At 48.6% G+C, this 13,979-nt stretch overlaps 1 protein-coding gene across 1 annotated transcript in view; it reads left to right on the top strand.

The window, feature by feature from the left end:
- The first annotated feature begins 1,849 nt into the window (after positions 1–1,849).
- The window catches only part of PRICKLE2 (prickle planar cell polarity protein 2), a 322,178-nt gene continuing 310,048 nt past the window's right edge, over positions 1,850–13,979 (top strand). The window contains exons 1-2 of the mRNA XM_044253230.1: positions 1,850–1,915; positions 2,677–2,762. Coding sequence (XP_044109165.1) covers positions 1,874–1,915; positions 2,677–2,762 — 128 coding nt within the window. The 5' untranslated portion in view covers positions 1,850–1,873. The remainder of the gene's footprint in view (positions 1,916–2,676; positions 2,763–13,979) is intronic.

Consider the following 13,979-nt stretch of genomic DNA (forward strand, 5'->3'; position numbering starts at 1 on the left):
TGATGAGCACCTGGGGTTTTAATTGCCCCTGCCCCCCCCCCAAAATGACAGCCTTCTCTTTAGTCATTTAACATTTGTCAAGCATTTGAAATGACCCAGAGCCTGTGCTAGGCCTGTGCAAATAAAGAGATGAATGAGCCATGGCAGTTACTTTCTGCAAGTATACAGCTACTGGTGCTGGGGGGAGGGGGCTATTGGGTAAATAACTAAAGGCAATGGAAAAGAGTCTCCCCTTTAGGCCGCTAAGCATTGGAATATTTTTTCCAGAGCTAGGATTACGGTGAGGCAAGTGAAGGAGGGACAGGTAAGTACAGGGCAGGATATGGTCTTTACTTAAAATATTGATTTTTTTTTTTGCATCAATTACTTAAAAATATTGCATTACATGACAGTACATTACAATTACATTAAAGATGCCATAAAAATATTGTTAGTCTCGATTCCTGAGTTTTTCAGGTCCCCTGTAAATTTCACTCTGCACTTTCCTCACCCTTGTTCTGGCCTGGAACTCAAATCAAACCCTAATCTCTGGGCACCAGTGAGCATCAGCAAACGCTAATACACATCAGGTGTCTAAGCTGGGTCACACACACACACACACACACACACACTTTTGTGGTTGCAGTACCGTAGACTGGGCTTGCCACTAATTTGTTATTACCTGAAGCACACAGCTTTTCAGCTCTCAGGCTCAATGTCTCACCCAGAAAAACACTAAGCCCAGAGAAGTATCTTTTTGACAACAACAAGAATGTCTCCTTTTGACATTTATGGAGTCCTTAGGCTATTAACAATAAGGGGTCAGCATTCTCAGGGAAGGTGGTATTTAAGCTCCCACATCAGTGGGAAGTGGACAGTCTGGTCTATACGCTCGGACTGGCAAAATTTTCTTTCTTTCCTTTTTTTTTTTGACAGTTAATCTTTAATGAGCCCTTAGTCTGTGACTGTTATAACATCTATTAACAGCCGTACCTGGGCCCTCTCATCTCTCTCAGCAGCACTGTGAGATTAGGACTCTTGTTATACCTTTGTTTAATCGATAAGGAGACAGAATCACAAAGGCAGTTAATTGGGGAAGATCACCAGCGACCAAGCGGTGGGAAAAGCAGGGGCCCGCGGTGGGCGGAGGGGGAGCGTCAGAGCTTGCCCTGCGCGGGCTCAACAGGTACTCAGCTGCTGCTGTATTCCGGGAGCTGTGGGGGTAAGGGCTTAGGGTATCCTCCTCATCTACCCGACTTAGTGACTACATGCCAGGCATGTCACTAACTTTTAAAATAGCCCATTTTTGAGGGTGAGGGGACCCTTCTAGATCTCGATTGTGCTGGCTGTTGTAGGTCTGCGTGCATTTGCCAAAACTGGCAGAATGGTGCCCTGCAATTTACTTAAGTGAATTATGACTTCATTTAAAAAACTTAACCCCCCCCTCCCTCCACCTCCAGCCGCTGCCCAGGCCCACGCGGCAGGGGGCCTTCAAGTGGTCCCTGCCCTAACTTGGGCTAGGGTGAGGGACGAGCCTTTGTGGGCGGGCCCAGGTGCGGGACCGGAGGCAGCCGCGGCCGGCCGGCGGGGAAGGCGGGGAAGGGAGAAAGTAGGCGCAGCCGGTGCGGGGGAGGGATGGGAAGAGCCCGCGGACCGCGGGGCGAACCCGGGGAGGCGGGGGGATGCCGGGAGAGAGGGAGGGACCTGCCGGCGGGAGAGCGAGAGGCACCAGCAAGGGAGGCGGGGGAAGCGTGCGCTCCGGAGCGAGCCCGGGGCTGCGAGGCGGAGACAGCCAGGCCACGGGCCGCCGAGCGTGCCCGCCCAGGCTACCCGCCCTCCCCGCCGCGGCGCGGACAGACCGACCGACGGCGCTGCGTGCAGGAGGCGCCCGGCCATGTTCAGCCGGAGCTCCCGGAAAAGACTCTCCAGCCGCTCGGTGAGTGTCCCCTACCTAAGCGGGGCCGGTCTCTGGGTCCCCTTGGGCCTCCGCGAGCGCCCCTGCCCGGCTTCCCTCCCGCCCCGCCCGGCGGCCGCGCACCTGTGGCCCCAGGTAAGCCGGCCCCGCGGGCGAGGGCGCGTCCGGGGCGCGCGGGAGCGCTGCAAGGCGCGGAAGGGGTTAAGTCTGGAAACCCCTGTCTGGGCGAGAGCGAGACCCCGAGCGGTGGCCCTGTGTGTCACAGTCCGGGGGCGCCCGGGAAAGCCCCCTCCCTCGCTTTTTCCCTTTTTTCCGAATCACAGTATCTAAGCTCCACCGTCCAGCCTCTCGGAGCTCTAGCCGCGGACTTGACTTTGGGCTGTCTTTTGGGGTGTCCTGTGCTGCCCCCTTCCCGGGAGCACCGGCATGGCTCTAGGCGAATGCGCGATGGTCGCTTCTCCCGGACCCTGGGGAACAGAAAGGTCTTGCTTTTGTTTCTTAGAAACCCGTGACCAAGGTGTCTGGGGGAGACAAAGCCCCAGCCATGGCCATTTCTTGGTGGCTTGGTGCCCACGCCAGAGGTAGCCCGCCTGGGTCCACACACCCTTCCCCAAGTGGGAGACCACCCCTGGGGCGCCGACAGCGCCCCGCCCCGCGTCCGCGACAACTGAGAGGAGCATTGGAGGCAAATTTGATAAGGTCATCCTGCTTGGGACACCAGTGGGGCTTTGGAGGGAGCCCCCGTGGTGGAAACATGGTTGTGTTGTCTTTTTGTTTTGAAGTTGACTGGACTGGGGCGGATAGAGAGAGGCCAGCCGTGTAACGCGTGTGGTGACCAGTGCCCCGGGTTCGCCTTGCATAAATGGAGGTAGGATGCATCAACTCTGATTCCTAAAGCCATAACAATTCGGGGATGGGGAACAGGGAAACATGTATCTATATCTGTATATATACGCTCACACAAACGCCTATATTTATCTCCTTTTGTAAATCTCACTTGTAAGTCACATGGAAAGAATGCAAAGGCTGTTCCTTTAAGACTGGGGCTACATCTGCTACAAATATCGGAAGGTGGAAGTGGTGGCCAGACACTGGGGGATGCAGGAGAGCCTGGCTCAGGCTGCATTTCCCTGCTGGGAGGGTTCCGAGTCCTACCCACACTCTCTGTATCTAAGTTGCTCAGCCCCAAATGGTTCAACTTGGGTATGGCGGTGTCTCTGAGGGCCACAGGGCAGCGTGTGGAGGATACCTTGGACGTGCTGGTGTTTCCCAATTGTGTTTTCAGTTCAGCCCCTGTAGCTCTGGGTCCCACCCACAAATCCACTACTGCCCGCCTGCGCTGTGTCAACCTTCTTTGGTGGCCAGATGTTTCTTATTAATGTGCCGTGAATGTTGACTTCCAGGCAGCCCCAGCCTGGATTGGAATGATTATGTTTGGGAGATGTGGGATCAGGGTGCCCTCCCGTTGCATCTGGCTGCTGGGGCTTTGGTTGGAAAAAGTTGGGGTGCAGGCTTGCAGGCTCTCAGTTGGATGACGTAAGGAGAAGGGAGTGGATCCTTCTTGGCGACTTCACAAAAAGGAAAAACCAGTGACAGAATATTCCCCGACATCCTAACATGTTCTCTCTTTGATGAGTGCATCTTTCTCTTTTCCCCACCACTCATATGGCCCTTTGAAGTGGGCGGTTTCTGGACACAAGGCTGGGGGTGGGGGGAAGCCTGCTTTGATTTCATTCTACCCCTCTGTGCGTGCTTCTCTACTTTCTCCCAAATGGTAATGTGTGTTGGGCACTCAGTTACTAGGAAATTCCCAAGCAGCTCCTTCAGAAATTAAATGCTTTTGTTCCTGCCTCTGATAGGTCTGGCAGCCTCCTTGCCTTTGTTTCAAGGCACTGAGCACAGCCCTTATGGCTCCCAAGCATTTAATAACTTCTGTCTCAGAGGCAAGGCCAGGCGACCTTATAAATATGGAATGGGCGGAAGGAGGCATCCATCACTGCCAGTTTTGTAGCCCAAATAGGTGTGGTCTGAGCTGGCCCCTTGCACATCCCAAATGTGGAAGTAGGTGGTCAATGGACTAGGTATAGGAGCCTCACAATGTAAACCCAGTCCAGTTATGGCCTGACTGCTCACTGCTTCCTTTCTGATATCTTGGGTTCACAGGGGTGGGAAAGGCAGAGTCACAAACAGGAGAGTGCTTCCCAGCTCCTCCCCTACACAGCAGCTTGGGGTCAACTTCTGTCCAGAGGCCTGTGGGGTAGTGGTTCTGTGTGTGGGTTGTGGACTGATGCTCCTCCTTTTTTTTCTGTGTGACCTCTGACCTCCAGTAAGTCCCCTGGTCTCCGTAGTAATTGGTTTCCCTAATCATCAGGTGGGAATAATCGTGGTACTCAGCTCATAGGATTGTGGGAGGGGTTAGAGGAGACCCATTGTTCGCCCAGTATCAGGCCCACGGTAACTACTGTCTACATTTGTTAATTATTTTTCAGCTTCCTATCAACGGCTGCTTGGGAGGAGGCCTCAGGAGCCTGTTTGAGGCTGCTGGGTGCCTAGGTTACTTTAGACTTCCATGACCACAGTTTCTTGGAGAACCTTCAGCTGTTTTAATCCAGTTGATTTTGTGACGGGAATACAAGTGTTGTATTTTCAGCCCATTTTGGAGCTTTTCTTCTGGAAAGAGACCTTTTCATGAGGCTGAGATGGGTTTTCATGCAGAAGCAGTTTCCCCATTGGCAGCAGAAAGGCTTCTCTTGGGCTCCATGAATGGGGTTTTTATAGCATTTCCACCCATTGCTGGAAAGGAAGCAGCTCCTTGCTTTTGCTCCCTCCTTTTCCCCCATGGGCATATTTTCTGGTGACCTTTTGGAGAAGAGGGACAACCATTCCTGGGTTACAACACAATGTTCTCTTTTGGCAGTTTGGAGCCCGCAGTGTGCTCACTTTCTGCTCCTCCGAGGAGGGTGGGGGGGTGGGGGGAGGCTGTGAATCCAGGGGAGAGACCGTTGAGCCCTTGTTTGCAAGAAGGTGGCCTGACGGAGGCTGAAGGGCTCCTTTTGGTCAGATCTGAAGAGAGAGAGAATTTCCCTTACCCCAGAGGAGCAGGGCACCCTAAACATTACTGACTGGCCTCTCTTCCAGCAGCTCTGCTTCTACACGGGTCTCCTCCGACCCCACTGCCCACCAGCAGGCATTCCCCCCAAAGTAGAACAGAATGGTAGCCCTGCATCCAGCTCTAAGGTACTAACGAAGGTTCTAGGGCAAGAAGAGTGTTTGGTTCCTCCTCTGGTGTGGTGGAGAGAACTGAGGCTTGCAAGTCCAGAGCTGGCCCACTGTCTTGCTCTGGCTTTGACAAGCTGTGTGACCTTCAGCATATGGCTTGGGCTCCCCGAGTTCCATTTCCCTCTGCTGTCGAAGTGGGATTTCTCTACCGAACAAATATTTGAGCGCCTCCTTTGGGCCCAGCTCTCAGCGGGTGCTGGGGATATAGCAAAGAATACACCAGACAGGATTCCTACCCTCATTGAACAAATAATTACATTTTAGATAAGGTGGTTGGGAAAGGACTCTCTGAGGAGGTGACATTTGAGAAGGGACCTAGATGAAGCAAGGGAAGGAGGAGGAGCCCTGTTGATTCAAACCTGGGGCAGGAACCAGCTGGATCAACATCTCCCCGGAAACTTGCTAGAAATCCAAAATTACAGGCTCCGCCCTAGACTTACTGAATCTGAGTCTGAGCTTTAGTGAGATCCCCAGCTGACTCGTGTGTACCTGAGAGAGAGAGAGAGAGAGAGAGAAGTGCGGGGTTCGAACACCTAGCCCTGTGGATGCTGGATTGTTCCCTGTACTTTGCGGCTTCCTCTGTGTGAAGGAAGACGCCGAAGGTCCCGAGGACAGCTCTTAGAGTGTGTGGGAATTTCCCCGAGTTACAATACTCTTTCCCCATTTCCGTTATCACCCACACCTGCAGGTGGCAAATGCGAGGATTTGTAGGTTTTTTTTTTAAAGAAATTTAAAAAAAATTTATTCATTTGACAGAAGGAGAGATCACAAGTAGGTGGGGGTGGGGAGGAAGCAGGCTCCCTGCTGAGTGGAGAGCCCGAGGCAGGGCTCCATCCCAGGACCCTGAGATCATGACCTGAGCCGAAAGCAGAGGCTTAACCCACTGAGCCACCCAGGTGCCCCAGGATTTGTAGGATTTCTAAAGAAAAACAAAACAAACTAATAAACCCTAGGAAGGTTCCCATGTTTTGGATAACAGAGGGCTCACAGTCGTCCAGCATGGTGCCCTCCTCCACCTGATCTAGGGCAGGTGGGGAGTAGAGGTAAGCACGGTCCCCCACAGGCAACTGGGCCACAAAGCAGCAGCACCTGAAGGCAGCCTGGGGCCAACCTGGCAGCGGTGGGGCCTCAGAGGGAATTTGCACTAAGAGGAACATTAAGGCATCTTCAGGGACCGTGGGCAGAACAAAATCATTAATAACTAAGATTTTCCTGTACTATCAGATAGCACGCTCGGTGGGGGTTCACTGAGCTTGCTTGTTTGCAACCAGTTTGAAAAGGGAGGGGAAAAATAACCCTTTTTCCTGGGAAGCTTTGCCCTGTGAATGCCTAGGCTCTGGTGAATAAAGTAGCAACAATAATGCCGCAACATCAGCCATGACCGGGATGGGCGCTTACCCTGTTCCGAGCTCTACCTCCCCAGGTGATAGCCGTTTCTAGTTCGTCCTCCCTGAACTCTCCAAAGTACAAGTGAGGATTTCCCTGATGAGGAAAATGGGGCTTCAAATTGTTAAATAATCTATCCCAAGTCTCCTCACTAGGAAGAATGAGCTGGAATGGAGCTCTAACCCCCAGTTCATTTTCTGGTGACTTACGGCTTCCTGTTCCCTCTCCGATGTAAGGCAGAGGGCTCTCCGGTCACGTGCAGCCCGCAGGTGGATTTTCTCTGGTCGGCCCAGTGTGTTAAGTAAGAGGGCTTTTTATAACGTTAGAATCTAGGTTTCCAGCTTCTCTTTGAAAATCCAACAACGTGATAGCACGGAGCCTTCTTTGCTACCTGGCAGCGTAGGAGTGGTGTCTCTTCAGATGGGTATGACCTTGGCTCGCCGTCGTCTCTGACATCCCGGTTGCCCTGAGGGACCTCCTCAAATCCTTGGGCACCCTGTCCCATACCGGAAGTGCCTGGAGTTTGTACACACTGAATAAGCACGCTCATCTCTCTACGTGTGGTCTTAAAAAATAGGACGCTTTTGTAAGAGTAGCTGCCATTCCGAAAGCACAGGCAAAGCCAGACAAGCGCTTTATGTCTTTCTTGTCTTTCCATGACAGCAGTCCTCTTGGAGATGGTACAATTATTTATCCCTGTTTTAATAGAGACGGAAACGGAGTCTCGGGGTCCAACAGTTTGCCTGCATCCTTATAGCCAGCGAGTTGATGGTCTTCCTGCCTTGTCTGACTGCAGAATTCTGGGTCTGGACCAGGACTTTTGCAACTTGGCTTGCGTAGGAATTCCCAGGGCATCGTATTCAAATGCAGATTCCGATTGAAGGGGATGGAGGCAGGGGCCCAAGATTCTACATTTCTAAGAAGCTCCCAGGCGATGCTGATGCTGCTGGTTCGGGGAACAGGCTTTGGGTAGCAACAGTCTGGACCAGGGATCAGCAAATTGAGTCCTGCTGGCCAAATCTGACCCTTTACCTGTTCTGTGTGGCTTATAAGACATACATGGTTTTAGCATTTTTTTTCCATGGTTAGAAAAAAAATGGGGCACCTGGATGGCTCAGTCCGTTGAGCATCTGACTCCTGGTTGCAGCTCAGGTCATGACCTCAGGGTCATGAGATTGAACCCCATGTCAGGCTCTGAACTCAGCACGGAGTCTGCTTGTCCCTCTTCCTCAGCTCCTCCCCCTGATCTCTCTTTCTCTCTCTCCTCTCTCTAAAATGAATAAATAAAATCTTAAAAAAAATTTTTTTAAATGGTTGGAAAAAAATGAAGGTATTTATGACCTAGGAAAATTGTACGAAATTCAAATTTCAGTGCCCATAAACAGCTATCTGAACAAAGTCAAGTGCATTTGTTTATGCACTGTCTATGGCTGTTTTCTTGCTACAGTAATAGAGTTCAGTATTTGTAACAGACATCATTTGGCCTACCGAGCCAGAAACATTTACCGCCTCACCATTTGGAGAGAATGTTTGCCAATCCCTGGGCTGTACAGCAATTGAGGGCAATATGCAATAGCATCTCTTGGTTTTAGAAGAAAAGAATCTGAGAACCTTTTGGAATTAGAACTCAAGGAGACCTCCCCTCCAACCTGGGTGAGATTTGGTGCAGAAATCAAAGACAACCAAAGAACCAGGGAATAGACCAAAGCCATTTCTAAAGGGCATGTGGAGATGCGGCTTGCGAGACCAGATCAATGCCCGCCAGCGGATTCTAAGCTCCTTGTAATCCCTTTAACGTTTCGGCTTTGCTGATAAATGTAGATTTGACTTGAGTATTAAAAGGCGGGCTTTTAGAACAAGCCTCCTGGAGTTGCACTTTCAAGAGCCGCTGACGTGGAAAGCTCAGACCAGGGGTGGTTTTGTGAGGTGGTTTTAATTATGCAGAGCGGTTTGTCTCTGGACAACCGGCGGCCTTTCCAGGCGGCATGCTTTGGCCCCACGCAGCCTGGGTCAGCCAATACTGCCTCGAAAAGCATCTTAGTTGCCCGGGCAATTGTGTTGATTGATGACTCTGGTGGCGATCTGGGGAGATGCCGGCTTGGTTTCCTTTAGTGGGTTGTCATTTGGCTAAGAAATGGGTTCCCACTGATTATTTTGCTGGGGGAGGAAAAACTTTCTGTCTCGGTCACTTGACGTGCCAAGAAAAGTTGGGGTGGGGGGAGAAGGTGAAAGGAGATGGTATGTGTGTGTATGAGTGTGTGTGCACCCAAGACGTATGCCTGGAATCCTCAAAGTAGGGAAGGATCTATAGCAGCTCAGAACTTGCTGTCCGGCTCACTGTGCATCCTTGGCATTTGATAACATGCTCAATAGAAGCTTCAGCACCTTTGTAGGATTATTCTCTCGAAGAAACCTATTTGTTCGTCCCAATGTGTCCATGTTATGGTCTCTGATTTCCAGATAAGGTGTCGCTATTGTGAAGTATTTTAAAATCACGCACCCTCACACGTACGTGCGCATAGAAAACTTACAGAGCACCCAGAAGCAAACCCTTCATTACACCTTTGAGAGCAGCGGTCAGCAAAGCACAGCCAGTGGGACACAATCAGGCTGCTCTCTGGTTTTGTAGAGACTTCTAGCCAAGAATAGCTTTCCTATTTTTAAGTGGTTGGGGGAAAATAAAAAATCAAAAGAGGAATAACATTCTGTGGCACATAAAAATGACATAAAATTTACATTTTAAGTTCATAGCTGGAGTTTTAATGGGACACAGCCATGCTGCTTCCTTTAGCATCCTCTCTGATGGCTTTTACAGTAGCAGAATCTGGTAGCTGAGACCGCCCTCGTGGCCCAGGAAACTGGAAGAGTTGACCATGTGGCCCTGTGCAGAAAGGCTGCTTGACCCCCCCAGCCAGATGTCTTGAGATCTATTGCTTATGGCTTGGTTTTTATATCCTCAAATTCATTCAAATTAGTCTTTGTTAATAAAATTTTAGAGAAGACATGCATTCTATGTGGTCTTCTGTAGCATACTTTAAGATTTAGAAATTTTTCCAGGACATCTTTGCGTATCACTCAGTTGGTTAGGCATCTGCCTTTGGCTTGGGTCGTGATCCCAAAGTCCTGGGATTGAGCCCCAGGTCGGCTTCCTGCTCTTCAGGAGCCTGCTTCTCCCTCTCCCTGCCACTCCCCACCTCTTTCTCTGTCAAATAAATAAACTAAATCTTAAAAAAAAAAAAAAGGCAGAAAGATTGAAACTAATACATTTGTTAGCTTTTAGAATCTGGTGTATGGGTTATCAGTAAATTGAAAATTCTCTGCTCATGGCCACTTTGGTGGTTTTCCACCGTTCCTGATTATATAGCAGATGATAATAGCTTTTCTTATGCTACAACAGGGCCATGTGAAGCTCTTGTCAAATTGTCTTCCAAGGAGATGGTGCCAAATTCCACCCCTGCTATTGAAAAAAATGTGAATATATTTATGTGTTCTTCAGGCTGAAACTTTGAAACATCTCAGCATGTACAGCAACCTTGTAATTAATCCTTGTTTAATCACCCTGAGTGACAATTTGTTCCCGATGAATAGTGAGAAAACACGGAGCATGGATGTCAGTCATCTTTTTCTTTTTCAAAATACGTTTTATTTGTCTTTAATCCGGAGAGTGGTACTCACATTCTGTTGAAAGGTTGCCATCCATCTTTCTGCGTCTGTTGTTTAAGGTTGGTGGGACGAGGGGCAATCTCACAAGTGTGTTATTTTGTGGTCTGTTGGTTCAGAAAGCTGTAAGGTTATCCGTTAACTCTACCATTAATGAGAATCCCAGAGGGAATTCCCTGTGGACAGAGGGAGCAGTCCCCAAAGGGAATGATTCCCAGAGTGTAGAGCATTATGAGATCAAAAGAATTCTACCTGCCCTGTGTATGGAAGAGCCACGGGGAGTGATCTCTGGGGAGAAATGTATACTTTGAGGCAGTGTTGTAAAAACTTCTATGAAGGGCTTATGTGGGAAGATTATGGCTGAGCGGTTAAAGGGAAAGCCTTTGAAGACGTTTTGCTGGAATTGTAGTCTTGGTTCTGCCTTTTACTAGCTAAGAATCCTTGAACCTGTGACTTAACCTTTCCGAGCCTTCCTTGGTTTTCTCATCTGAAAAATGGGAATAAGGTTACTATTATGAGGTTCTCTTATGAGGCTGTCAGGAGGATTACGTGGGATAAGGCATGTAACATGCCTCATTGTGCATGGCGTGTAATGTAAGCTCCACGGGTCTGTGGTCGAAAGACAGATGAGTAACAACAGGATTGGATAAGGAGTAGGAAGGCAGGAGGGCCGGGGGGCCCAGTGGATTAAGCATCCAAATCTTGGTTTCAGCTCATGGCATGATCTCACAGTTGTGAAATTGCGTCCCTCATTGGTCTCTGTGCTCAGCGGAGAGTCTGCTTGAAGATTCTCTTTCTCCGCAACTTCCCTCCATTCAGTCTCCCCACCCCACCCAACCCCTCCACCCCTTGCTCAAATAAATAAATAAATAAATCTTTAAAAAAAAAAAAAAAAGAGAAGGAAGGTGTGGGTTCATGGCCCTGGAAATTGGAGATGCAATGACAGAGAACAAATCCCCTCCCCCCATAATGAGCTGCAGTGCTTCATTTGTTAAATGGGTGTGACGCTCCTTTTTCTATGAACTTCAGGCAGGAGAGATGGTGTCTCCAAGCTCCCTCACCCCCGACCATGTGGGACTTCAGGTTCTAAAGGAATGAGTATTATGGATGGGATAGCCAACTCACATCACACACTTGCATGCAGACATACACACTTCAGATGAAATGGAGTTTAGAATTGGACCCTCAACCCTCACAGTCTATTTGCTTAAGTGAAATGTGCATATGATGTTCGTTAAAACAGTTTGCCAACCATAACAAGAAGACAACATTTAAATTTTGCCCCTGGTGTGCTTATATAAAAAGGGGCCTTTTTTTGTGCCTTGTGCCCACCAACTGGACCATGAAAATTCATGTCCAAGATGAAAGCCACTCATCATCAAGGCGATACTTAATCCGTGTTACTCAAGCCTGCTTGATAAGCGTCGGGCTTTCCTGCTGCTAATGTGTGGCACCAAACACTTGGATTTACATGAACATTAAGGAGAAGCTCCCTTTTCTAATTTATACAATATTTGAACTCCAAGATCACACCCTGAAAAGTCCTGGGACAAGATCTGGCCTGTACCTATATTTTGTTGCCGTGGTACTAAATTTAAAATTTTAAGTAGTTGCCAGCATTTTGATGTCTCGTGTAAGAAATCACATTCAGGGTTTTCTTTGGAGTAATGAATTTCCAGCAATTCTGGGCTTATTATATTCCTCCCTTACTTTCTGATAAGAATGTGTGTTCAGCTTTTCCACAGTCCCCACCATTCCCTGTTGTGTTATCCTTGGCCTGCCTCACTCATTTACATTTCGGGCTGGCTGCTGTAGACATCTAACTTTGTGCTAGTAATTTGAAGAAGCCAATGAGTGATTATGCCTGACTGGAAGGAGATAAGAATGGCAGAACAGAAGAAAGTGGCCAGTTGGCTGGGACAAATGGACTGAGCAGGACATCTAAGTAGCTAAATCCTCCCTCTCTGGGAGTTGCTTTTTGGAAGGAGCTCACATTGTTGAGGGTTTGCTGTGTGGTTGGCTTTTTTCATGGCCCGTGACTCCCTCAGAACAATTTTCTGAGGCAGGTGTTTTATCTTCTGCTTTGTAAACAGGGGGAGACTGTGACCCAGGGCGGGTTAGGTAACATGTGTTAGGTCACACGGGTAAGAAGTAGTGGAGTCAGGATTTGAATCCAGGTCTCTGAGGTTCAAGATCGCAAGTACTCTGACCAAGACAGCATGTTTAGCTCTGGCATTTTGTCTCTCCTTGTCTAAATATAAAACTATAACTTGGAGAAAAGAGTCATATTCTCAGTGGTCTGCGGATGAGATTGGACTGTTGCCCACACTGAACAGAACATCTGAAGAACCCTGGGCTGGTGGGTTTACTTGCGGATGGGGGCTTTAAGGTGAAAGTCTATAAAATCAGAGGGCTGAGGGTGTCTGAGAGGTGACACGCTGGCCACTTGCACTTTCCCCATCAGATCTGCATACATCGAAGGGGGCTCTCTTCAGCTTGCTGACACGTTTGGTATTAAATTGGGCTATGGGGAAGCTTGTGAAAAGTGGGAGTCTGCAACATTCCATTTGCATGTTTCCTAGAGGAACCCTCCGCAGACGAGGTCAGGGGAGGGAGTTTACGGAGCACCCCCTCGGAGCCGGCTTGAGTCCCTAAGCTAAAAATAACCAGGACCTCCAGTCTTTGGACCTGTGCTCTTGAGCTTATGGTCCCCAATGTTTCACAGATCCCAACACCACATTGCGAAGCAGACACACTTTTGCCAGCTTGAAGGCATTTAATGAGAGCGTTAGTTGATTTTTATGTTTGGTAAACTACTTGGGGATGCAGAAACTGCTTTCACAATTCTTAAAAACTGGCTCATTAAGTGTACATGTAACATCCAGAGCCGGTCCTCCGCATTGAGTGCTGAGGAATTAGGCCTCCAGGGGGCTTATTAGAAGAATGCAGGTGTTTTCTTTCTTCAACGATACTATGAAATTACTGTGATAATATAATTTTCCCCAAGTCTTTTGTTCCACAGCCAGGCACCCAGGAGCACACGCCTGTCATTTGCATCTTTGATGACTTGCCCTTTGGAGCTTCTCCAGTGACATACAGAGTTGTTGGGAAGTGATAAGGACAATCTCCTCTCGGCTTCATGAAGCCCCAATTTGGAGGCAGTGGGTGACAGGCATGTCTCTGTCGTCTTGGGTCCAGGAATATTTGAAGTCATAGGGAAGGAGATGTACCTAGGTTTTCCTGGGTCCTGGGAGGTGGAACGGTTTCATAGATGTATCCAACTGCTAGGGATTATTGAAAAATTCTGGGCTTATTATATTCCTCCCTTACTTTCTGATAAGAATGTGTGTTCAGCTTTTCCACAGTCCCCACCATTCCCTGTTGTGTTATCCTTGGCCTGCCTCACTCATTTACATTTCGGGCTGGTGACAACAGCATTTTAAAGCAGGTTTATTTCTTATTTTAAATTAATCTTGATCAAATGGTTAGATGATAAATGTGCCGTGTAGACAGTTTGGAAAAGTCAACAAAGTCCAATGATTTCTTTAGGAAAAAAAGAAAGAAAGAAAGAAAGAAAAGTAGTGAGACTCCATGGATCCAAAGAGGAATCTTCTCCACATTAGGGTGTGATTTCCTTCTAGGGCTTTTTTCAATCAGGAGTTTTACATAATTGTATTATTATGTAAATGAATACAAACTGGGTGGCTTCAGATAACAGACATTCATTCTTTGGCAGTTCTGAAGCCAGAAGTCCCAAGAT

This window comes from Neovison vison, chromosome 6 (genome assembly GCF_020171115.1).
Source record: "Neovison vison isolate M4711 chromosome 6, ASM_NN_V1, whole genome shotgun sequence".
Lineage (NCBI taxonomy): Eukaryota > Metazoa > Chordata > Mammalia > Carnivora > Mustelidae > Neogale > Neogale vison.